This window comes from Aquarana catesbeiana, linkage group LG13 (assembly GCF_042186555.1).
Source record: "Aquarana catesbeiana isolate 2022-GZ linkage group LG13, ASM4218655v1, whole genome shotgun sequence".
NCBI classification, from domain to species: domain Eukaryota; kingdom Metazoa; phylum Chordata; class Amphibia; order Anura; family Ranidae; genus Aquarana; species Aquarana catesbeiana.
Genome location: NC_133336.1, coordinates 191,752,218 through 191,779,836, shown reverse-complemented (window position 1 = coordinate 191,779,836; position 27,619 = coordinate 191,752,218). Strand labels below are relative to the sequence as shown.

The following is a 27,619-nucleotide window of genomic DNA, read 5'->3' as shown; positions in this document are numbered from 1 at the left end:
TCACCGGTATCATGTGACTTGTTAGTGTTACGCTATCGCTCTCACTCTCTCATACTAGTCACTGGAAGTTCAACATGGCACCTCATGGCAAAGCACTCTCTGAGGATCTGAAAAAAAGAATGATTGCTCTACATAAAGATGGCCTAGGCTATAAGAAGGTTGGCATGACCCTGAAACTGAGCTGCAGCACGGTGGCCAAGACCATACAGCGGTTTAACAGGACAGGTTCCACTCAGAACAGGACTCGCCATGGTCAACTAAAGAAGTTGAGTGCACGTGCTCTCAGCGTCATATCCAAAGGTTGTCTTTGTGGAATAGACGTATGAGTCCTGCCAGCATTGGTGCAGAGGTCGATGGGGTGGGGGGTCAGCTGGTCAGTGCTCAGACCATACGCCGCACACTGCATCAAATTGATCTGCATGGCTGTCATCCCAGAAGGAAGCCTCTTCTAAAGATGATGCACAAGAAAGCCTGCAAACAGCTTGATGAAAACAAGCACCCTAAGGACATGGATTGCTGGAACCATGTCCTTTGGTCTGATGAGACCAAGATAAACGTATTTGGTTCAGATGGTGTCAAGTGTGTGTGGCGGAGACCAGGTGAGGAGTACAAAGACAAGTGTGCCTTGCCTACAGTCAAGCATGGTGGTGGGAGTGTCATGTTCTGGGGCTGCATGAGTGCTGCCGGCACTGGGGAGCTACAGATCATTGAGGGAACCATGAATGCCAACATGTACTGTGACATACTGAAGCCGAGCATGATCCCCTCCCTTCGGAGACTGGGCGGCAGGGAAGTATTCCAACATTAAAACGACCCCAAACACGCCTCCAAGACGACCACTGCCTTGCTAAAGAAGCTGAGGGTAAAGGTGATGGACTGGCCAAGCATGTCTCCAGACCTAAACCCTATTGAGCATCAGAAGGTCTAGGAGCGCAAGGTCTCTAACATCCACCAGCTCCATGATGTCCCCATGTAGGAGTGGAAGAGGACTCCGGTGGCAACCTGCGAAGCTCTGGTGAACTCCATGCCCAATTGGGTTAAGGCAGTGCTGGAAAATAATGGTGGCCACACAAAATATTGACACTTTGGGCCCAATTTGGACATTTTCAGTTAGGGGTGTACTCACTTTTGTTGCCAGCGGTTTAGACATTAATGGCTGTGTGTTGATTTATTTTGAGGGGACAGCAAATTTACACTCTTATACAAGCTGTACACTCACTACTTTACATTGTAGCAAAGTGTCATTTCTTCAGTGTTGTCACATGAAAAGATTTAATAAAATATTTACACAAATGTGAGGGGTGTACTCACTTTTGTGAGATACTGTATTTTCATGAATGTTTGTGTCCTGTTTAGTGATTTCCCCACACTTGTGTAGTAGTAAAACATTTTCTATTTACACTGGAGACTTCTAATATGTCGTGTTAACATACAGAAAATGATTTGTATATTATTATTTGTTTGAATTTATTTGAATATTATTTGTTTAAAACCAAGTTACAGTGAGGGGAAAAGTATTTGAACCCCTGTTGATTTTGTACTTTTAACAAAGAAATGATCAGTCTGTAATTTTAATGGTCGGTTTATTTTAACAGTGAGAGACAGAACAGCAAAAATATCCAGAAAAAAGCATTTAAAAAAAGTTATACATTGATTTGCATTTTAATGAGTGAAATAAGTATTTGATCCCCTATCAAGCAAGATTTCAGGCACCTAGGTGTCTTCTCTTAAAGGGAGTGCTCCTAATCTCAGCTTGTTACCTGTATAAAAGACATCTGTCCACGAAAGCAATCGATCAATCAGATTTTGAATCTCTCCACCATAACCAAGACCAAAGAGCTGTCCAAGGATGTCAGGGACAAGATTGTAGACCTACACAAGGCTGGAATGGGCTATGAGATCATTGCCAAGCAGCTTGGTGAGAAGGTGACAACAGTTGGTGCAATTATTATCAAATGGAAGAAACACAAAATAACTGTCAATCCCCCTCGGTCTGCGGCTCCATGCAAGCTCTTACCTCTTGGAGTTTCAATTATTATGAGAATAGTGAGGAACCAGTCTGGAACTACACAAGAGAATCTTGTCAATGATCTCAAGGCAGCTTGGACCATAGTAATAGAAAACAATTGGTAACACACTACGCCATGAAGGACTGAAATTCTGCAGCACACGCAAGCTCCCCCTACTCAAGAAAGCACATGTACAGGCCCGTCAGAAGTTTGCTAATGAACATCTGAATGATTCAGAGGAGAACTGGGTGAAAGTGTTTTGGTCAGATGAGACCAAAATCAAGCTCTTTGGCATCAACTCAACTTGTTTGGAGGAGGAGGAATGCTGCCTATGACCCCAAGAACACCATCCCCACCATCAAACATGGAGGTGGAAACATTATGCTTTGGGGGGGGGGGGGGGGGGTTTCTGCTAAGGAGACAGAACAACTTTCCCGCATTAGAGGGACGATGGATGGGGCCATGCACCTTCAAATCTTGGGTGAGAACCTCCTTCCCTCAGCCAGGGCATTGAAAATGGGTGGTGGATGGGTATTCCAACATGACAATGACCCAAAACACACAGCCAAGGCAACAAAGGAGTGGCTCAAGAAGAAGCACATTAAGGTCCTGGAGTGGCCTAGCCAGTCTCCAGACCTTAATCCCATAGAAAATATGTGGAGGGAGCTAAAGGGTCGAGTTACCAAACGTCAGCCTGGAAACCTTAATGACTTGGAGAGGATCTGCAAAGAGGAGTGGGACAAAATCCCTCCTGAGATGTGTGCAAACCTGGTGGCCAACTACAAGAAACGTCTGACCTCTGTGATTGCCAACAAGGGTTTTGCCACCAAGCAGGGCCGATCCTAGGGTCACCGGCGCCTGGGTGCAGAAATATTTCTGGCGCCCCCACATGGGCGTGGTCATCTTACCAACTCCTCCCCTTTACAAATGTTTCTATGGCAATGACTCAAACACAGAGATGCTCTCCTAATAACTCTTTGTTACCCTAGGATCCTCCCATGATCTTTTAACAATAAAAAAAAAATACAGGAAGAGCGTACACTAATGAGACCTGGAGGGGAGTCTCTCTGATGCACACAAAGAGGGCTTCTGTTAGAGAGTCTGTTAGAAAGAACCCCCAGACATAGTATAGGAGATGATCAGAGACTGCAGATATAGTACAGGAGATGATCAGAGACTGCAGACATAGTACAGGAGATGGTCAGAGACTGCAGACATAGTACAGGAGATGGTCAGAGACTGCAGACATAGTACAGGAGATGATCAGAGACTGCAGACATGGTACAGGAGATGATCAGAGACTGTAGACATGGTACAGGAGATGATCAGAGACTGCAGACATAGTACAGGAGATGATCAGAGACTGCAGACATAATACAGGAGATGATCAGAGACTGCAGACATGATACAAGAGATGGTCAGAGACTGCAGACATGATACAGGAGATGATCAGAGACTGCAGACATAGTACAGGAGATGGTCAGAGACTGCAGACATAGTACAGGAGATGATCAGAGACTGCAGACATGATACAGGAGATGATCAGGGACTGCAGACATGATACAGGAGATGATCAGAGACTGCAGACATGATACAAGAGATGGCCAGAGACTGCAGACATGATACAGGAGATGATCAGAGATTGCAGACATAGTACAGGAGATGGTCAGAGACTGCAGACATGATACAGGAGATGATCAGAGACTGCAGACATGATACAGGAGATGATCAGAGACTGCAGACATGATACAAGAGATGGTCAGAGACTGCAGACATGATACAGGAGATGATCAGAGACTGCAGACATAGTACAAGAGATGGTCAGAGACTGCAGACATGATACAGGAGATGGTCAGAGACTGCAGACATGATACAGGAGATGATCAGAGACTGCAGATATTGTACAGGAGATGATCAGAGACTGCAGACATAGTACAGGAGATGATCAGAGATTGCAGACATAATACAGGAGATGATCAGAGACTGCAGACATAGTACAGGAGATGATCAGAGACTGCAGACATAGTACAGGAGATGATCAGAGATTGCAGACATAATACAGGAGATGATCAGAGACTGCAGACATAGTACAGGAGATGATCAGAGACTGCAGACATAGTACAGGAGATGATCAGAGATTGCAGACATAATACAGGAGATGGTCAGAGACTGCAGACATGATACAGGAGATGATCAGAGACTGCAGACATGATACAAGAGATGGTCAGAGACTGCAGACATGATACAGGAGATGATCAGAGACTGCAGACATAGTACAGGAGATGATCAGAGACTGCAGACATAGTACAGGAGATGGTCAGAGACTGCAGACATGATACAGGAGATGATCAGAGACTGCAGATATTGTACAGGAGATGATCAGAGACTGCAGACATAGTACAGGAGATGATCAGAGATTGCAGACATAATACAGGAGATGATCAGAGACTGCAGACATAGTACAGGAGATGATCAGAGATTGCAGACATAGTACAGAAGATGATCAGAGACTGCAGACATAGTACAAGAGATGATCAGAGATTTCAGACATAATACAGGAGATGGTCAGAGACTGCAGACATGATACAGGAGATGATCAGAGACTGCAGACATGATACAAGAGATGGTCAGAGACTGCAGACATGATACAGGAGATGATCAGAGACTGCAGACATGATACAAGAGATGGTCAGAGACTGCAGACATGATACAGGAGATGATCAGAGACTGCAGACATGATACAGGAGATGATCAGAGTCTGCAGACATGATACAGGAGATGGTCAGAGACTGCAGACATGATAATGGTCAGAGACTGCAGACATGATACAGGAGATGATCAGAGACTGCAGACATAGTACAGGAGATGGTCAGAGACTGCAGACATGATACAGGAGATGGTCAGAGACTGCAGACATGATACAGGAGATGGTCAGAGACTGCAGACATGATACAGGAGATGATCAGAGACTGCAGATATTGTACAGGAGATGATCAGAGATTGCAGACATAATACAGGAGATGATCAGAGACTGCAGACATAGTACAGGAGATGATCAGAGACTGCAGACATAGTACAGGAGATGATCAGAGACTGCAGACATAATACAGGAGATGATCAGAGACTGCAGACATAGTACAGGAGATGATCAGAGACTGCAGACATAGTACAGGAGATGATCAGAGATTGCAGACATAATACAGGAGATGGTCAGAGACTGCAGACATGATACAGGAGATGATCAGAGACTGCAGACATAGTACAGGAGATGGTCAGAGACTGCAGACATGATACAGGAGATGATCAGAGACTGCAGACATGATACAGGAGATGATCAGAGACTGCAGACATGATACAGGAGATGATCAGAGACTGCAGACATGATACAAGAGATGATCAGAGACTGCAGACATAGTACAGGAGATGATCAGAGACTGCAGACATAGTACAGGAGATGGTCAGAGACTGCAGACATGATACAGGAGATGATCAGAGACTGCAGATATTGTACAGGAGATGATCAGAGACTGCAGACATAGTACAGGAGATGATCAGAGACTGCAGACATAATACAGGAGCTGATCAGAGACTGCAGACATAGTACAGAAGATGATCAGAGACTGCAGACATAGTACAGGAGATGATCAGAGATTGCTGACATAATACAGGAGATGGTCAGAGACTGCAGACGTGATACAGGAGATGATCAGAGACTGCAGACATGATACAAGAGATGGTCAGAGACTGCAGACATGATACAGGAGATGATCAGAGACTGCAGACATGATACAAGAGATGGTCAGAGACAGCAGACATGATACAGGAGATGATCAGAGTCTGCAGACATGATACAGGAGATGATCAGAGTCTGCAGACATGATACAGGAGATGGTCAGAGACTGCAGACATGATACAGGAGATGATCAGAGACTGCAGACATAGCACAGGAGATGGTCAGAGATTGCAGACATGATTCAGGAGATGGTCAGAGACTGCAGACATGATACAGGAGATGATCAGAGACTGCAGACATGATACAGGAGATGATCAGAGACTGCAGATATTGTACAGGAGATGATCAGAGACTGCAGACATAGTACAGGAGATGATCAGAGATTGCAGACATAATACAGGAGATGATCAGAGACTGCAGACATAGTACAGGAGATGATCAGAGACTGCAGACATAGTACAGGAGATGATCAGAGACTGCAGACATAGTACAGGAGATGATCAGAGATTGCAGACATAGTACAGGAGATGATCAGAGACTGCAGACATAGTACAGGAGATGATCAGAGACTGCAGACATAGTACAGGAGATGATCAGAGACTGCAGACATAGTACAGGAGATGGTCAGAGACTGCAGACATGATACAGAAGATGATCAGAGACTGCAGACATGATACAAGAGATGGTCAGAGACTGCAGACGTGATACAGGAGATGATCAGAGACTGCAGACATGATACAGGAGATGGTCAGAGACTGCAGACATAGTACAGGAGATGATCAGAGATTGCAGACATAGTACAGGACATGATCAGAGACTGCAGACATAGTACAGGACATGATCAGAGACTGCAGACATAGTACAGGACATGATCAGAGACTGCAGACATAGTACAGGAGATGATCAGAGATTGCAGACATAATACAGGAGATGGTCAGAGACTGCAGACATAATACAGGAGATGATCAGAGACTGCAGACATAGTATATATTGGCCGATCGGCCCTCTCACCTGACCCAGCGATACAGCAACGGTTCCTCTGATCAGGAGTCAGCTCACTCTGAATTGCCCACGGTGACTCCGCTGTATTCCCGCAATGACTCCATTCCTTTCAATGCCAGCGATGGCGCTAGGCTGTGTGGCTTTGCCTCTGGTGGTGCAGGGCAGCAGGGTTCTCTCTCTGATGGTGTTCCCTCAGCACTGTCCTCTCCCTCTGGAGTCCTGGGTGTACTTCCCTGAAAACTTTCCCAGGCTCCTGTCTCTCTCTCTCTCTTTCCCATTCAGCTGAGCATGTTGTGTGGGCTGCAGTTTCCGTGTTACAGTGGGGCTGCCAGTTCTCGGGACTATATGTCCCACAATCCTCTTCTCTGCTCCTTTTTTCTTTTCCATTAGTACAGACCCCCCATTAGTACAGACCCCCCTCCATTAGTACAGACCCCCATATTAGTACAGACCCCACCATTAGTACAGACCCCCCCTCCATTAGTACAGACCCCATTAGTACAGACCCCCCTCCATTAGTACAGACCCCACCTCCATTAGTACAGACCCCCTCATTAGTACAGACCCCCCAGGACAGACCCCCCTCCATTAGTAAAGACCCCCATATTAGTAAAGACCCCCCCTCCATTAGTACAGACCCCATTAGTACAGACCCCCCCTCCATTAGTACAGACCCCATTAGTACAGACCCCCCCTCCATTAGTACAGACCCCCCTCCATTAGTACAGACCCCCCCTCCATTAGTACAGACCCCCCCTCCATTAGTACAGACCCCATTAGTACAGACCCCCTCTCCATTAGTACAGACCCCCCAGGACAGACCCCCTCTCCATTAGTACAGACCCCCCTCCATTAGTACACACCCCCCAGGACAGACCCCCCTCCATTAGTACAGACCCCCCAGGACAGACCCCCCTCCATTAGTACACACCCCCCAGGACAGACTCCCTCTCCATTAGTACAGACCCCCCAGGACAGACCCCCCTCCATTAGTAGAGACCCCCATATTAGTACAGACCCCTCCATTAGTACAGACCCCCCCTCCATTAGTACAGACCCCATTAGTAAAGACCCCCTCTCCATTAGTACAGACCCCATTAGTACAGACCCCCCCATTATTAGTACAGCCCCCTCCATTAGTACAGCGCCCCCTCCATTAGTAGAGACCCCCATATTAGTAAAGACCCCCCCTCCGTTAGTACAGACCCCATTAGTACAGACCCCCCCTCCATTAGTACAGACCCCATTAGTACAGCCCCCCCCTCCATTAGTACAGATCCCCCTCCATTAGTACAGACCCCCCCTCCATTAGTACAGACCCCATTAGTACAGACCCCCTCTCCATTAGTACAGACCCCCCAGGACAGACCCCCTCTCCATTAGTACAGACCCCCTCTCCATTAGTACAGACCCCCTCTCCATTAGTACAGACCCCCCTCTATTAGTACAGACCCCCCAGGACAGACCCCCTCTCCATTAGTACAGACCCCCCAGGACAGACCCCCCTCCATTAGTAGAGACCCCCATATTAGTACAGACCCCACCATTAGTACAGACCTGCCCCTCCATTAGTACAGACCCCATTAGTACAGACCCCCTCTCCATTAGTACAGACCCCCCCATTATTAGTACAGCCCCCTCCATTAGTACAGCCCCCCTCCATTAGTACAGCCCCCCTCCACCAGTACAGCCCCCCCTCCATTAGTACAGCCCCCCTCCAGCCCCCCCCTCCATTAGTACAGCGTCCCCTCCATTAGTACAGCCCCCCCCTCCATTAGGGTACATATATACACCCGGGCGGCAGCTGAAGAGGAGAGAACAGTGTGCAGCCAGCCGCGCCGCCCGGGTGAAGAGCAGAGGAGTTTAAAGTAGGCAGGAGTGGGAGACACAGAGCAGAATGTGTCTGGCACATACCGCTCCTCCGCTCCCTCCCCCCCCCGCGCGACATCACTGTGCGGCTGGTCTCTCTCCACGCAGAGACCAGCCGCTCAGGAGGGAGGGGCTTGAGCAGCACACACAGCGGCGGCGGCGCCTTTCTTCTTTTAACACCGGCGGAGAGCGCCGCCGCCGGACGCAATCAAGAGGAGGAGGAGGAGGGAAGGGAGCACTCCGGCGCTTCAGCGCCCCCACCTCTCTGGCGCCTGGGTGCACTGCACCCCGTGCACCCCGTCTAGGACCGGCCCTGCCACCAAGTACTAAGTCATGTTTTGCAAAGGGGTCAAATACTTATTTCACTCATTAAAATGCAAATCCATTTATAACTTTTTTGAAATGCGTTTTTCTGGTTGTTTTAGTTGTTATTCTGTCTCTTATTGTTAAAATAAACCTACCATTAAAATTATAGACTGATCATTTTTTTGCCAGTGGGCAAACGTACAAAATCAGCAGAGGATCAAATACTATTTTCCCTCACTGTAACAACTTTTTTGAGGTTTCTACAAACACATGCATTAGTAAAACACATATAATAAATAAATGCCTTTGTATATATACCTTCATACATATAATTAACAAATATTAACAAATATAAATAAAAATGTGTTGCGCTATCAAGATAATTCAATAATTCATCAATAATTCAAAAAATGCCAACCAATTAAATGATAAAACAAATACAGTGCTTAAACAAATATGTTTAACATAAACATGTGCTAATAAATGAATTAATTCATAAACATCCAAGGAAAGTTGTTTATAAAGAGAAAAGCACACAGTGCAAACAGTCCATCAATAACTGCATGTATCGCCAATATCCAGTAATCCAATGTGAATATACACCACTCCACACCCGAGTGCACACCCCACTCACAAGCCGTTTACCAACAGGTAAGACCTCATGAATGGAAGTCTGGCTGCACTTTTTGGGAGATAACCCACTGGGATGGATGGATGGCGTAATCCAGGACTCAGGAAAGGGGTTTCCAAATAGCCAGGGTAGTCCACAGATGAAGGTCAAGAAGGGATGAAGGCAAAGGAGGAACTCATAGTGCAGTACAGGGGTCTCCAAACTTTTAATTTCGAGGGCCACATCGTACATTTTACACATACATGCGGGCTGAAAAAAATTATTTAGAAATAAATATGCAGCAGTGGAATAGAATACAATTTGCCAGACTGCTGGAAGCGGGGCTGGATGGTCCACCTGTATCCTACTCCTGCAGCTAAATGCTCTAGCTTCATGCAGCGGGTTAAACTTCCAGTGTACATTAGGGCCTTACATCTGTGTCCCCATCAGAGTCTCCCCACACATTTGTGTCCACATCACTCATCAGTGTTTCCCTGTAAATTTGATGTCACAATCATAGCCTCCTAACATTTGTGTCCCCATCACCCATCAGAGGATCCCTGCAAACTGGTGTCTCCATCCAAGCCCCTCCACATATTTGTGTGCCCATCTGAATCCCCCCGCACATTTGTGTCACCCTCAGAGCCATCACATCCCCCATCACAGCCATCAAACCCACCCCCATAATTGTGTCCCCTTCAGTGACAACCCCAACCCAAACACACACACAACTGCGTCCCTTTCAGTGCCATAACCCCCACCCCAAACACACACACAACTGTGTCCCCTGCTGTGCCATCAACCCCGCCCCCACCCCCCCCACAAACTGTCTCCTTCAGAGCCATCACCCCCAACACAAACATGTCCCCTTCAGACCCGCAACCCTCCACAACTGTGTCCCTTTTTGGCCAGCTGCGTGTTGCAAAACAACACGTAGCTGGCCAAAAAGGTTGAGCTCTATATGTGGCATTAATAAAAACAAGACATAGCACAATATAATTGGGAAACATAACTCCAAAATTAAATAAGACTGAATGGCAATAACAGTTTAAGAATTAAAATAGAATGATAAATTACTGATAGGAATCCCGCTGACCTATCCTGAAAATAGGTATGAATAGGAAAATAAAAATAAAAATAAGAGTAAGAAAAATAAATAAAATAAGGATGAAAATAAAAATAAAAAATAATAAGTAATGGGATTATAATGAAATAGATGTGAATTATAGTAAAAATAATAATATAAAAATAGAAATAGTAGTGGGAAATGGGAAGTTTTGTGTGAAAGTAATATTAACAATAGAAATAATAAAAATTAAAATAAATATAAAAATAAAAATAAAAATGAAAATAAAAATAAAAAATAAAAAATATATATAAAATATATATATATTAAATAAGGGAAGATGAATAGTATATTGAAAAATTATGAAATGTGAAGATGATAATAAAAATATAATATTGTCAAAGATGAAAAATAAAAAAATGATGATGGAATTTGGCGAAACTACAGTAAACACCTAGGTGTAGAGTGTAAGTAGTGTGACATAATAATCCTAAACTGAGTACATTTAGGTATACATATATACACACAGTTTCCATCTGTAACGCAGCAAAAAACAGCAAAAAGTGATAGAACAAATTATATGCATATATATAAAAACAAATGCCTTACAGATAACAATAATAGTAAAAAATGAATTGGCTAATGTGCTCAAAGGAAGAAGGGACAAGAAATTATAAAATGGTATTAATCTCAAGTTCCTCGTTTAAACCATTGGGGGCAATGGTGTCCAAGGTATATATCCAGAACGTCTCGCGTTCACACAGTCGCAAGAAACGTTCCACTTCACAGGAGCCCCTTGCGTATGGACTCAATGACCCAAACCCAAAGGCCAACAGTGCATTGGGCATGATGTTCCAAAAAATGGCGTGGTACGCTATGTTTATCACTGCCCAATTCAACAAAGCGGCGGTGCCTACCAAATCATCGCCTTAATGGAAGAATGGTGCGACCGACATATAGCATCTTCTTTTTATCACATTGAATAAAGCATTTTACTTAGAGGCACTCCTCTCTCTTTTTTTCCACATCCCAATTACAGTGCCTTGCAAAAGTATTCACCCCCCCTTAGCTTTTTACCTATTTTGTTACATTACAGCCTTTAGTTCAATGTTTTTTTTTAAATCTGAATTATATGTGATGGATCAGAACACAATAGTCTAAGTTGGTGAAGTAAAATTAGAAAAATATATACATAAAACTATTTTTCTGAAATAAAAAACTGATAATTGGCATGTGCGTATGTATTCACCCCCTTTGTTATGAAGCCCATAAAAAGCTCTGGTGCAACCAATTACCTTCAGAAGTTACATATTTAGTGAAATGATGTCCACCTGTGTCTGTCATTACATATACACACCTTTTTGAAAGGCCCCAGAGGCTGCAACACCTAAGCAAGAGGCACAACTAACCAAACACTGCCATGAAGACCAAGGAACTCTCCAAACAAGTAAGGGACAATGTTGTTGAGAAGTACAAGTCAGGGTTAGGTTATAAAAAAATATCCAAATCTTTGATGATCCCTAGGAGCACCATCAAATCTATCATAACCAAATGGAAAAAACATGGCTCAACAGCAAACCTGCCAAGAGACGGCCGCACACCAAAACTCAAGGACTGGGCAAGGAGGGCATTAATCAGAGAGGCAGCACAGAAACCTAAGGTAACCCTGGAGGAGCTTCAGAGTTCCACAGCAGAGACTGGAGTATCTGTACATAGGAAGACAGTAACCCGTACGCTCCATAGAGTTGGGCTTTATGGCATTACTTTCAGCAAAAAAACAAAATGGCACGTTTTGTATGGAGGAAGGTGCTCTGGTCTGATGAGACTAAAATTGAACTTTTTGGCCATCAAAGAAAACGCTATGTCTGGTGCAAACCCAACACATCACATCAACCAAAGAACACCATCCCCACAGTGAAACATGGTGGTGGCAGCATCATGCTGTGGGGATGTTTTTCAGCAGTCGGGACTGGGAAACTGGTCAGGGTTGAGAGAAAGATGGATGGTGCTAAATACAGGGATATTCTGGAGCAAAGCTTGTACCACTCTGTGTGTGATTTGAGGCTAGGATGGAGGTTCACCTTCCAGCAGGACAATGACCCCAAACACACCGCTAAAGCAACACTTGAGTGGTTTAAGGGGAAACATGTAAATGTGTTGGAATGGCCTAGTCAAAGCCCAGACCTCAATCCAATAGAAAATCTGTGGTCAGACTTAAAGATTGCTGTTCACAAGAGCAAACCATCCAACTTGAAGGAACTGGAGCAGTTTTGCAAGGAGGAATAGGCAACAATCCCAGTGGTAAGATGTGGCAAGCTCATAGAGACTTATCCAAAGTGACTTGGAGCTGTGATAGCCGCAAAAGGTGGATCTACAAAGTATTGACTTTAGGGGGGTGAATAGTTATGCACATTGATTTTTTCTGTTATTTTGTCCTATTTGTTGTTTGCTTCACAATAAAAAAAAAAAAAAAAATCATCTTCAAAGTTGTAGGCATGTTCTGTAAATTAAATGATGCAAATCCTCAAACAAACCATGTTAATTCCAGGTTGTGAGGCAACAAAACACGAAAAATGCCAAGGGGGTGAATACTTTTGCAAGGCACTGTACAAGTGAAAGGGTTCCCCCTTGCGTCCCAACTATGACCCAACTGGTAATTTCGAACAGTCACAGTATTAAAAAGCAGAAAAGCAAGAAATATTGAACAATATATATATATAAAAAATATTAATTTTATTTAAACAATGAATAAAAGGTCTATATATATTCACAACAAAGGTGGCTGGTGAACATGTAGGTCAACATAACATAGCAATTGAGATGTAATACTCATAGGTCCAGGACTATTATGATGTTGCCACCAGAGCAGATATCCAAGGGCTACACTTTTAGTGCCATAACCCCCCCCACACACACACACACACAACTGTGACCCCTCCGCAATGCCATCAAACCCCCACCCCTCCCCAAAACTGTATCCCCTGTGGAGCCATAACCCTCCACAACTGTGTCCCTTTCAGTTCCATCAAGCCCCCCTCAACTGTGTCCCCTTCAGAGCCATCACGCGCAATACAACTGTGTTCCCTTCAGAGCAAACAACTCCACCCCCCAACAACATTTGTTTCCTCCCTATCAGTCTCTCTGTACTTTACCGCTGTACAGCGGGCCCTAAGTGCAAACCTTCTGCACCTCCCGATCTCAGCTCCTGCACTGCTGTTACACAGGCACGCTGTATGCAAAATTACAGCACTAAAGTATACTGAATGAACCACTGGGGCGGGAGCAGCCAAGGAGGTGCAGCTGTTCTACACTAAAATACCTCATTGGTTGAGGGCGGGTGCCAGGAGGTGCAGGACTTGTGCTGCATACTGCTGGGGGTGAGTATACATCACAGGTTTCGCAACTTGACAAAGCTTTGTCAGGCAGCGAGCCTGATGACTCTATCTGCGGGTCGGTAAAAACGTCCTAGCTGGCTGGATGTGGCCCGTGGGCTGTACTTTGGAGATCTCTGGCGCAGTAGTATGAAAATTCCATAATTTATTAAGCTAACAAAACTACTCACATAAGGCAGGTAGAAAATCACATGTAAAACAGATAAGCACAATCAGCACGCTGGCAGGCATGATTATGTCACCGCTGTAGCTTCACCCGAAGCCTTTCATCCAATAGGACGTCATCCAGGGGTATAGGAGTCACACCAAGTCTTATACCCCTGGATGACGTCCTATTGGATGATACGCAAGTCTTCACAGTCTCCTAGCTCTTCCCATGAACTGCAGGATAAGGGGTCTTCTCAGTCTCTGGCTCTTCCCATCAGCTGCAGGGTAACAAGTCTCCTAGCTATTCGCATTAGCTGTGGGCTAACAAGTCTGATCACACACACCCTAGCTTGCCTGGTCCTCAGCGCAAGAGACAGCTTATTTAAACCTCATCTGCCTATGCCTCTGTAAGATAAAAATACAATTTTGCATTGACTTTCTCTTTTATTTTTTTAGTGATCATTTTGGACAAAGCAGGTAAGTGATGCTCCTTGACTTAAAATAGATCAATAATGACATAACTGACAGACATATTTTAAAACATGGCAACGGTATAATTTTATCCAGTCTCTTATATTAGAAATGTCACTGTGTTTCAGGAGTTTAAAGGGTCCCCGTTTATTGGGCTTGCTCAGCAGCACCTGGAGGAATCATACTAACTACCCCTTTAGGATCCTACCAATGTTATCAGTCCAGTGCCTGTTTTGTTCATTAGTACTAAGCTCTGATGAAAGATTATACATTGGCTTTTGATGACATAGTGTTATAGAAATGATTAAGAGCTCCAATCGAGCTCAAGGTTATCTGCTGCTGTCTCTAATTTGAAAAGTGTTGATATGCATGCATATAAAAGTAAACACACTGAGACACGCTCAGTTTCGTTACTGTTACACTTCTAATTTATTCAAGGCGGTGTTAATGTTTTATACACACAAATACGTCATTGCTATGTCAGTCTAATAGGTACATCTCATTGGTCAAGATAGAAAAGAAGATGGATAATTTTCATAACGAGGTTTGGCTCTCTTTGTTCTTATCTCCAGTTCCGCGTTCTTCTGTGTGTGGGAGGTAGGGGGTACACGCCATTTTGAGAAAATATAGGAACAGAGCAAATCTGTATACTTATATAATGAGTAAGGAGAAAAATATGTATGCACATAAGAAAATAGACATTTTCAGATTACTATTATTATTATCTACATCACATTCCTTCACAATAGGAGTCTGAATAAAATTTCATCTCAACTTTATATGTTCTGTTTTTTACCCTTTGCATATAGACATGTGGAGCTTTTTTTTGTGAATTCTTTATTTAAGAAGTATAGTATTCAACAGACCGTACAAAAAAAGTGTCATTAGAAAATATACAACCAACTGTAGAAGGCATCAATTCCATAAAGGTAATGAGGTAGATTGCTGCAGAAACAGGCAAGTAAAGAAGTGGGGTAAAAAAAATCACTCAGCTGCTAGAGTGAAGAGAACAATAGTCATAATGTTGAGCATACAAAGAGCTCTGTAACTTAAGCGCCTCCAGCACATGGCCGTAACCATGATATGGGCAGGATACATTTTCAATTTTACTTGGAATATAGCAGAAGTATGACGTAAGAATTTGAGGCAGTAGACAGGGTTGTGGTAGGGTGAGGGACGGGGAGAAAGAAAAGGGGGGGGCTGGGAGATAGGGGGGTAATGGGGTTGGGACAGGGGGTAAAGGGAGAAGGGGAAGTCTCATGTTGGCACAATAGGATGGAAATGGAAAAGCAGTGAGTGGGTGTCAAGAAGACACTTGCTCTCATCTGAGTAAATAGCCATATTCCAATGGAGCCAAATTTTGGAGTACTGTTCATATTTGTTTTGAGCAGAAAGTGTTTGGTCTTCCATCTGATTTATTTCCTACACCGTATGAAGCCATAGTAAGATAGAAGGTTAAGGGTCCTTCCACTTTAATGAAATTCCAAACTTTAAGGTGTTAGGAAGGTGGCGTAAGACAGATTTCTTATAGGTCTTGACAGGGATGTACGAAAGATCTAGAAGAAAGGACAACGAATGCGCAGGGACCAGATACTGTGTGGCCACAAGGAAGCATGTATGCAATAACGATAGCGCATGACACCATCAGGTCAAGATCTTACAATGATTTTTCTGTATACGTGTACAGATAGACGATTTCAGCGCAAAGTGGACAACAGTTCTGCTTTGATCTGCTGTAAATTTTCTACCTAATTCATTTTTGTAAATAAGGCAATTTAAAGTCATCTAGTGGTAGAGCCAGGAGGAAATACATTTTAGAGAAAGAGTGTGTGGCAGAGTGCCGTGATTAGAGGCAAATTTTTCCTAAGTAGGTAATAAATGTCGAAAGCAGTTTGGAGGATCCAAACAACTGAAGAAGTGTTGAAGCTGTAAGGCTTTCCAGAAGTCCAGGCCATAGCATCCCCTTGGGGGCATTAAAAAAATGAAAAAAAAAACAAGCGCTGATGTGGATAGATATGTGTGATATAAATAAATTGTGCTAAAAAATATATATAAACCAATATAGTTAGTGCTATAATAAAATCAGTAAATTAAAGCTGCTATCAATATAGGGTGATCAGATAACCAAACAAATAGTACTAAGTATAAAATTGAAAAAGTCACGTGTCAGTGATGTAACGCGTGGGAGGAGCTTAGGACGTTCAGTGCTGCAATACACCTGAAGGTTAACAGCAGCTGTTTCTCTATGGGAAACTTCGTCCACAGCGGCTGACTGCAATCTGCATAGTTGAATGCTTCTAATAGACCGGGAGTTTCCGAATCATCAGCAGTATTATGGCTAAAGTGGGATGCGAGAAAAACTAAATATCCTGATACAAACGATCTAACCCAGTGAGTCAATCAATCTGGATTAAGGGAAGGAACTGTTTAATTATTTTTACTTTCCCCCACTATTTATCTCTATCTGGACATTGTAATCTGAGTGTCATTATTATTTATTTATATTCACCGTCACATCACCAATTTGAAGATTTATTTTGGCTATTTTAACACATGTATTAGCACCATAATTATTTATCTATTTTATTCACATGTATGCATTTTTTATTCCTGGATTTTAGCTTAGTCGTAGCAGCATATTGTGCACTATTTATTTAAAGCCCTTGGGGGCATTAATGTCTGTATCGTAGGCCATGTAGCCACGGGACCAGATGGAGCTTTTAAATGAAGAGAAGACCTGGGAATATAAGAGACCCTTAAATTTATTTTTAACCCCTTTTTTTTTAATACAACGGTAAACACAAAAAGCTTTTTGTTTAAATTGGAGAGGAAGAAGCATTGTACCCACCCCAACTGCATTTCTATCTGTCCATTATGGGAACTAGTGCACTGTGTCTCTCAGGACCAGAGTGATGTTTTGAGAGGGGGCCCCATTTAATTTTTCCCAAAGCAGTGCCAGAAAAAGGACCTCTGGTGCCCACATAGAGGATTCCAAAAGTGCCACCACCCCCACCCCTTCTCCCCCCGAGCTCTTTAATGCATTAGTGTTTTAAAAAATGGAACATACATACAAATAAAAGGGAAGGGGATGAATATTAGGAGTAAAGAAATCAGTAGGATAGCTCAGTTCTGGACATGACTGGGTGGATGCAGAAGCAAGAATGGCTCTTGCCTCAGCTGTGACCTGTGACAACCCCCCCCCCCCCAGCACAGCACCAAAGACACCCTATCTCTCAGCTCATGCTCAGCAGAGCCTCAGCAGTGCTAAACTTTAACCTAATGTTTGAAGGCAATATAAAAAGAAAAAAAGAAGAAATTTCCATCATGTAATAAAATGAAACATTATTATTACCAGTTTAAAGTGGTAAAATCTAATTTGAAAAATAGATGTTTGCAGGACAGTTACACAATAATTGGCAAACATCAATAAACAGGTCCACGCTGCTCACAGGTGAGCCGGCTCCAACAGAATGATCTCCTCACTGCTGGGTGCTTGCCCTGTCCCAGCTGAAGCAATAATTAAAGGAAACTCTGGATTTGGCTGCACACCAAAACTGAGCTCTGAATGCCTTTGTTCACATAAAACCTTGAAGAACGTGAAGAGCACTACATATACAAGCAAGGGAGGAACGGCTTACATTTTTTTCCTTACCAAGGTGAGACCGAGGGGTGAAAACAAATGAGAAAATAGGGAACAAGTGGCCACATCTTAGTTTGTTCCCATTCTCATGCCCAAATCCCATCACATTGATGAGCCAATAGCAATGTGTAGAGGCAGGGTTTAATGGAAAGTCCCAGCACTTGTCATAAGTCAGAAACATCCAACTGAATGGAAGGTTGTGAGTGTACTGCAGGTACACCTCTAGATGCCTGTTTTTTCTTCTTTTTTTTTCAAGTCTCTTTAAAGGAGCAATGTAACATAAGAAACTAATAAAACCAAGGGTTACCCAAGCAAAAATAACTCATAGTCAGAAAGACTTCATTTTATCTGCTGGAAAATAATTCTTAAGTTCTAACTAATAATTGTCATGTACAATGTGCTATCTTGTAGGATCTTCGGTGAGACCTGTGGTGACTTTCAAACCAAACTGGGACAAGATCTTCACAACTGAGTTTCTAACGATGACCTGTAATGTGAGGTCACCTATTCCAGCAGATATGAGATACACCTGGTACAAGAATAATAATCCGATACACACAGCACAAAGCTATGAAATCAGAGATGCAAAACAAGATAACAGTGGAAATTACCAGTGTAAAGGCACCAACACAAACATAAGTGACCCTGTCAGACTGGATGTCAGTCATGGTAAGTAAATACAGAGTTTTACCCTCCGAGGGATTACCCATAGGAACATAAAATTTTAATTAAGGTCCTTCTAATTAGTGATTTATGGTTTCACTTAGGGGTCAACATTCCCAGTAATAAGTAGATTTAAATACTTCTCGGATTCTCCACCCACAGTCTTCCTTAGATGAGTTCATTGCTCAACCATCCTGTAGACTTGGTGGCATCAGAGTTGAAAATTGTTCCCAATATATGCCTCCTAGATTTGACTTTTGTTCAGAGAATCATAGAATTTACAAATCCAGTTAGTCATAACTTTGGGAAATCTTTGATTCCTTACAGACAGTACAAATCTTAATTAATTTATTCAGAACAAATAAACAAATCAGAATTAGATGATTAGTCTGAGCTCATACTTTGTCTAAGTCAAAGTGAAAGAAGAACTTCATTAAAACAGTTATTGACTATTTAGCAAACCCTCAAGTCAATGAACTTATTGATCAGAATTCTGCAATATACAAACTTGTATAGAGTGCAGGGGTCAGGAGTATGTAGTGCACAACACAACATTTACAACATGGCAAATGGAGTACAGTGGTCAGGACATAAATGGTCAGTGGTCAGAAACATACAATTTAGGATATAGGGTATGAGGGTTTGGACAATGCAACATCCACTATATTGTATACAGTGCAGTGGTAAGGACTATGGAATGCAGTGGTGCAGGCTCCACAAGGCGGGACCTGCTATGTGACTCGGCCGCACTCGGCGGCGCTCGGGTGAGCAGTAAGTGCTCCCTTACACTGTTGTTTAGTGGTCTTTGATCTATATATCATATAGTTGCTAAGTGATCTTGACCCCTTTAATTGGTGACCGGTGGTTTGGGCCCCTTTTGTTGCAGATCAGTGCCCCTTGTGTTGGTGATCAGTGGTCTTTGTTGCTTGCATTGATGGATGAAGCACCCTAAATAATGTTGATAAAACACCTTTTTAACCACTTCAGGATTTGCCTTAATGACCAGGTCATTTTTTTGTGATACGGCACTGCGTCGCTTTAACTGACAATTCCGCGGTCGTGCGATGCTGTACCCAAACAAAATTGACGTTTTTTTTACGCACAAATAGAGCTTTCTTTTGGTGGTATTTGATCACCTCTGCGGGTTTTATTTTTTGCACTATAAACAAAAAAAGACCAACAATTTTTGGAAAAAAAAACTATTTTTTTTACTATCTGCTATAATACATAACCAAAAAAATATATAACAAAAAATATTTATCAGTTTAGGCAGATATGTATTCGTCTACATATTTTTAGTAAAAAAAAATCGCAATAGGCATATACTGATTGGTTTGCGCAAAAGTTATCGCGTCTACAAACTACGGGATAGATTTAGGGACTTTTAATTCTTTTATTGTTTTTACTGGTAATGGTGGCGATCTGCAACATAGCGGTGGACAAATCTGACCCCAAATTACACTTTTTGGGGAACAGTGACATTATTACATTGATCAGCGCTATAAAAATGCACGATTAATGTAAAAATGACACTGGCAGGGAAGGGGTTAACACTAGGGGATGAGCAAGGGGTTAAGTGTGTTCCCTAGGTGTGTTTTAACTGTAGGGGGGATGGGCTTACTGGGATATGACAGAGATCGCTGTTCCCGATCACTGGGAACAGTAGATCTCTGTCATGTCATCTGGCAGAACAGGGAAGCGCCTTGTTTACATAGGCAGTTCCCCGTTCTGCCTCTCCTCACTGCGATCGCAGGTCGCCGGTGGACATCGAGTCCGCGGGCGCGCGCCCGCTATCCTCCTTGCACGGACTGAGGTACAGGTACGGTTCGCGCAGGAGAGCCGACCTGCCACAGTATATCTGCGTGAGCTGGTCAGCTAGTGGTTAATTGAAAAATAGTGATAAGTAGGCACATAAGTGCCATTTATCTTTATTTTATCAATTAAAGGGTCTTTTATCTGTACTGTCCACTGCACTCTGAAAATATGTGGATCTTGGAAGAAAGAGATGTCTGCTTTGGTTCCACTGAGGGGCACTACACCTGAAGATCCTACTCTTGGTCTAGCAATGCCTATGCACGGCATTATGCCATGTCATGGGCAAGGCTGGTAAAACGGGATAGTTTGAGGCAGTGGCGTCGGTGGGGGGGGATGACAGAGGCTGAAGCCCCGAGTGGGACCCCAAAAAGCCCCGGGTCTTGGGTGGGCACTGTTCTATTATTAGCTCTGAGCGCCGCCGCCGCCTGCCGCCGAGCGGGTACTGATCTGATCCCAAGCGCCGCCGAGAGTGCGGCCGAGTCACATAGCAGGTCTCGCCTTCTGGAGCCTGCAGCACCTATGATGGACATCCTACTGGTCCAATGGCGGGACCGCGGGACGTGTGACGTCCATCATAGGCGCTGCAGACTCCAGAAGGCGGGAATTACAATGTTGCCGCCGTGCCACATCGATCCCCGCTCGGCGCTCGGGCGGGTGGCTCTCCTCCTCTCCTCTGGCTGCCTCACACACCACGGCTGAGCTGAGCTGCAGAAAACGTGACGTCTGTCTCCTGGTCAGGTAGGTCAGTGTGTGTATGTCAGGTAGGTAGGTCAGTGTATGTCAGGTAGGTAGGTCAGTGCATGCCAGGTAGGTCAGTGTATGTCAGTGCATGTCAGGTAGGTAGATCAGTGCATGTCAGGTAGGTCAGTGTATGTCAGGTAGGTAGGTCAGTGTGTCAGGTAGGTCAGTGTATGTCAGGTAGGTCAGTGTATGTCAGGTAGGTAGGTCAGGGCATGTCAGGTAGGTCAGTGTATGTCAGGTAGGTAGGTCAGTGTATGTGTCAGGTAGGTCAGTGTATGTGTCAGGTAGGTCAGTGTATGTCGGGTAGGTAAGTCAGTGCATGCCAGGTAGGTCAGTGTATGTCAGTGCATGTCAGGTAGGTAGGTCAGTGCATGTCAGGTAGGTCAGTGTATGTCAGGTAGGTAGGTCAGTGTATGTGTCAGGTAGGTAGGTCAGTGTATGTGTCAGGTAGTTAGGTCAGTGTATGTGTCAGGTAGGTAGATCAGTGTATGTGTCAGGTAGGTAGGTCAGTGTATGTGTCAGGTAGGTAGGTCAGTGTATGTCAGGTAGGTAGATCAGTGTATGTGTCAGGTAGGTAGGTCAGTGTATGTGTCAGGTAGGTAGATCAGTGTATGTGTCAGGTAGGTAGGTCAGTGTATGTGTCAGGTAGGTAGGTCAGTGTATGTGTCAGGTAGGTAGGTCAGTGTATGTCAGGTAGGTAGGTCAGTGTGTGTAAGGGCACTGGTAAGCCAGGCAGCAACCAGCAAGTGAGCTTACCCCCCCACCACACAACTACACAACCCCACCACCCAACCAAAAAACCCTGCGCCACTACCCCATGCCGGCCTTGGACTTCTGGTCTTTTTGCCACCTAGCAACTCCCCTGGTCTGAGGGTGTGGCACAAGAATCCCCTGGGAGGTGGTGATTTCTATAAAGGGCGGGATCTACATGAAGGTGTAGAACACTCTTTAGTTATCTTTGTTCTAATACAGGTTTCCCTATGGTTCTGTTTTTCAGACTGGGTGATTCTGCAGGCTCCTCTCTATGTTCATGAAGGTGACGATGTGACTCTGAGATGTCACCATTATCCTGGATATTCTGGAAATGAGACTATATTTTACAAGGATAATGGCGTCATAAGGAATTGGGGATCTGATCCTGAGTTACGTATTAATAACATAAATCTGGGAGGATCCCGTGGATATAAATGCACGAAAGAGGTTTATCACCACCTCATATATTATCAGTACAGTGGAGGAACTTCTATACCTATGAAAGGTAAGTCCTGAAAATTGATTTGGGTGGAGTGGGGCAGATTTGACCTCCTCAAGTATTCAGTATTCCCAGAGATCTTCTCTACTCCTCTAGTTTTGATTCCTAACACAGTCCTGAGGAAAAGTGAGAAAAATGAAGGTGACACAACAATGTTTATAATATATGGATATTTGACAATATATGAGCCTTTTCCCCCTAGTGCCCCGTATTGGGACAGCTATATCCATACCTCCCAACTTTTTAAGATGGGAATGAGGGATACTCATTAGCAAAAGTATGTGGGCATAGGACACACCCCCTGCCACGCCCCTTAAAGGAGACTTCTACAAAAAAATAATTTGTTAAACCCACAATTGCTTTTTTTACCACTACTATATCTTTATACTGGCTTTTAACATCTCCAAATGCTGCAATTTAGAAACTGGATAAAAGATTTAGCACTGAGAAACACTTTTTAAAAGATAAACATTTGCATTTTATATACAACTATAGAGATCAGACTAATATGAGGAACAAATGAGGAAGAAAGAGGGACAGAGGGACTTTATTACAAATCAGGGACAGTTCCTCAAAATCAGGGACAGTTGCAAGCTATGGCTACATCACTTCCTGTTAGCAGACTAGAGCCAATCCTCCTGGATAGCAGAGGATCTTGGGACATGTAGTCCTACAGTCAATGCATACTGTATTCCTGAGTGCTGACTGAACTACAAATACCAGAGAGCCGGCAAACAAGAAGAATTCTGGGAAAGCAGATATATTCAACTGCAAGTGTCGGGCTCGCTCTCCTGGCACAGGACTCTGAGCTGGACGCAGGTAGACTGCGATTCTCCTTGAGAGAGACAGTGGGTTTGCGGCCTGGCCTGAGGCTGTGGTACTTTCGACAGGGGATCTGCCTTGCTGGGGCGCTGGTCATTACACCTGGATCGCATTGGTTCTTCTTTGCACCGGGACTGCCACTGTCCGCCTCCATGCAACCATCACTGTTCACCATGCTGACAGGCTGTCAGGTGGTTACTCTACACATCTCTGCAGACATTCAAGAGCCTGTGCAAGAACTCATTGTTCCTAGGAGGCCGTGCTATCAGGATTGGTGAGCGGGTGGATGCCCAACCTCTTTCTGTCATCTATCTAGAGACATTGCGTGCAGACATCTTTACACCTTAGTTACCAGGAGACCTTTTCTTTGAGCAGTACAATAGCTTATCTGTTTAACCTCATTGACTTACCAGTACTCAATAATATTTACAGCCCCACCATTCCTAGCAGAAGACAATGGATACCCCCCTACAAGGTACCTTCAGCATAACAGGATTCAAGCTGCAGTTTCTAGTTAAAGGGAACTCTTCCTTTAGAAGGCCATTATTAAGCAAACAAGGGTATCTACATATATTTATATATCAGTATACATCTATATAGGATTTTCTGCATGTTAGCTTGACGTCCAGTCAGTGATTAGCCATGGTCACATCGGCACGCAGCACCTGCTTTGAACCTTTCCCCCTTGAAATCATCTGACATGGCACATGAACTCTCTCTGTTGTCAAGGATGGCTGTAGAGCATCCTTGTTCCACAAATAAAGCCTCATGCCTTAAGTCCTGGGGGCATCCAGGGACTGTTAGGTCTACTTGCCTTTAGGGAAGGATGGCTGCTATAGATTAAACTGTGCCTTGATATTTTCGCAGAACAGAATGCAAAATGGCAAGCCTTACTTGGAACTGGGGGGGGGGCACAGTTATTTTTATTTTTTTTATTTCCTTTTTTTATTATTAAATTTTATTTTATTTAAAGTTCAACATATCAGTTTATACAACTTTATATTCAATAGTTCAAAAGAACTACACGAATACCAAACAATCCTATACATTCTATTCCAAAAAACTGACATGTTTACCGCACCCAGCTCCCTCCCTCTTCAGAATCCACCCTACTTATAGTAAACTTCAGACTGTCCCGTCACCTCCCTTCCTGATGACCACCTCTTCTACTCCAAATCCTATTATCCTTAATTCTACCATTCTACCACCCCCCTATATTCCCGTGAGAAAAAAAAAATTCTTTCCACTCCTATTCTTTACTCAGTGATCCCCACTTAGTGGCCACACTATCACACAGCTTTTGTTGCATTATATATTGTATATATACATATATATATAACCCCCCTTAGCCAAAACGTGTAGGAGGCCATTAGTGGCCATACTATCACCCATCTCTTGTTGTATATAAAAAAAAATCCTCCCTGGTCCTGAAACGTGTAAGAGGCTCATAAACGGCCACGTTCTCACCCAAGTTCTTTCACAAAAAAAAAAAAAAAAAAGTTATTTGAAATGAGACTTTAAAAAAAGGATTTTACTTCCCCTCAGCAAATAATGAATCTTCAGACTGTGGGGTATTAACTGCTGTTCTTACTAAGAATATATTAGCACTCCAGGCTCATTGGTGTAAGGAAATGTACAATGTCATTGATAGGTAGCATACTGCAGCTATGGGCAGTACCGGGACAGGGTCGTCCATCGCCCAGGGCAAAGATCCAGAATTGTGCCCCCTTCCCCCACTGTAAATACATGCGGTAGCAGGGTGTACCATCCTGCGTCCATTTTTTGCCCCTTTGCTTCGCTGAGCCCAGGGCAGCTGCCCCTCCTGCCCACCCTATGTCCCGTCCCTGGCTATGGGCAATGTATTTACACCTATAAAAGAAAATCAAATTTAAAAAATGCAGAGAAAGTTATATTAAGTAACAATACTCCTACTATAGAATCTGGTAAAACCTAATGATTCCTTCATGTCCTTGTAAAATAATGGAAGTCTACTCTTTAATATTTGTGTTTTATAGAAATCTTCACAACTCCAGAAATAAAAGTGACCCCATTTCCGGTACTGGAAGGAGATGATGTAACTGTGACATGTCACACGAACGTGTCTCCATACAGACCAGAAACAGAACTGCAGTTTGCTTTCCACAAAGATATGCAGAATATTCAGAGTTTTAATTCATCCAACCAATATGGCTTCCAGTCCGCTAAGGTGAAGAATTCTGGGAGATATTACTGTGAAGCGAAAACAGTTTCTGGCAGAATAATAGTGAAAAGGAGTAAAATGTTGAACATTGAATTAAATGGTAAGTATAGATTAAGAATTAACAGATATGGTGAAGTTTCAGACAACTGGTAAGGTTACTGGAGAGAAATACTTTCTGAGAGCGGCATATAGACAGCTTGTAAGTACAGAATATAGTAAATATGTAGAAAATTGACCACTGGGCAGGAATCAAAGAAGAAACACAAATTATGGAAATAAATGTATTAAAAGAAAACCTAGCGAAAAAGGACATAAGTGAGTTACTATTGCTGACCTCCTTCTGACAATGCCCGTCACCTGGCTTTCATAATAAGTGAAGCCGGATACCCCAACCTGTATAAATGGTCTGTATCAATGACTCCTAGCTAATTAAATAGAAGATCTGCTGTACATGAAACGGCAATGTCTATTTCCCAAGAAGGTTACAATGGCAGCTGCACATCTCTATAACAATTTGTTACCTTGAAACCAGTGATGAGCTGATCTGCCCCAGGTTCAGTTTGAGCAGAGTTCAGCAAACTTTCTTAGGAACCAGTGACAGTGGGAAGCTGTCATACATATGTAGTAAACTCCTAGCGCAGAATGATAGGTAAATTTAGTTTTTGACTCCCTCCACAATCAAAGAAACAGCGATTGTTTGTTCTGGCCAGATCAGGGTTTCACAGGGTGTGAGATCGATTGTTTACCTAGACAAGAAGCACAGCATGCTCAAGTAATAAGCTAATCTGGTTGCCCCTTCTACTTAAGTTATTTACAAAAAATAAAAAATAAATGTTCATAAAACCTTAGTACGTATGTGAGTGAGGTTATCACATTCACTCAGGTCACATTTTACCACTAATGCATTCTTTTTTACTTTTCTTTTCAGCGATTTTCACACAACCAGAAATCATAATGACTGCAAATGAAATAACAGAAGGAGACAATATGACCCTGACCTGTCACACAGTACGTAGTGGACTCATTACTGATACAGAACTGGAATTTGCTTTTTACAGAGATGGAAAAAATGTTCAGGAATTCAGTTTATCTGACCGATATGAAGTCCAGTCCGCTGAGCTAAAGCATTCTGGGAATTATTCCTGTAAAGTGAGGTCTTCAACCAAAAACATCACAAGGAGCAGTGAAGAGGTATACATCCAGATACAAGGTGAGCAGAACAGGTGCCATGGTCTGATCATATAAGAGGAAAAATAGATTTACTATTTACTATACTGTCCATTTGTGAATTGTACTATATACAATTCTGTATACTGATCTTTTGTAATATGCTTACAGTTATACTAATTTCCTATACAGAACTTTTCTCTAAGCCAGAAATTGAGATGATCCCAGATGTGGACATAGAACGCAATCAAATGATCCTAACATGTAATACAATTGTAATGAGAAATGACATTGAACTGCAGTTCTCTTTCTACAAGAACGGACAGAAAATTCAGGAATTCAATTCATCTCATCAGTATGTAATCCCATCAACTCAGCTGGAGGATTCGGGAAATTATTATTGTGAAGTAAGAACTTCAAGGAACGGTGTGAAAAAGAGAAGTGAGGAATTAACTGTGGGCCAACAAGGTAATTATAATATATTTTGAAATAGAGGTCTCAATAACAGTTTAGTTGACTATATACATGCTATGCCAATATACACTATATTGTCAAAAGTATTGTGACACCTGTCTTTACACGCACATGAACTTTAATGGCATCCCAGTCTAATGCCCCGTACACACGATCGGACTTTCCAATGGAAGGACTTTGCGATTGGAGCTTGTTGTCAGAAATTCCGACCGTGTGTAGGCTCCATCAGACTTTTTCCAT

At 43.2% G+C, this 27,619-nt stretch overlaps 1 protein-coding gene across 2 annotated transcripts in view; it reads left to right on the top strand.

Moving 5' to 3' along the window:
- LOC141117094 (high affinity immunoglobulin gamma Fc receptor I-like) overlaps window positions 1-27,619 on the top strand; it is a 102,017-nt gene that overhangs the window by 5,316 nt on the left and 69,082 nt on the right. For both annotated transcript variants that reach the window (XM_073609703.1, XM_073609704.1), the window contains exons 2-7: window positions 14,591-14,611; window positions 18,657-18,914; window positions 22,462-22,722; window positions 25,554-25,838; window positions 26,667-26,948; window positions 27,098-27,373. In XM_073609703.1, the coding sequence (XP_073465804.1) occupies window positions 14,591-14,611; window positions 18,657-18,914; window positions 22,462-22,722; window positions 25,554-25,838; window positions 26,667-26,948; window positions 27,098-27,373 (1,383 nt within the window). The remainder of the gene's footprint in view (window positions 1-14,590; window positions 14,612-18,656; window positions 18,915-22,461; window positions 22,723-25,553; window positions 25,839-26,666; window positions 26,949-27,097; window positions 27,374-27,619) is intronic.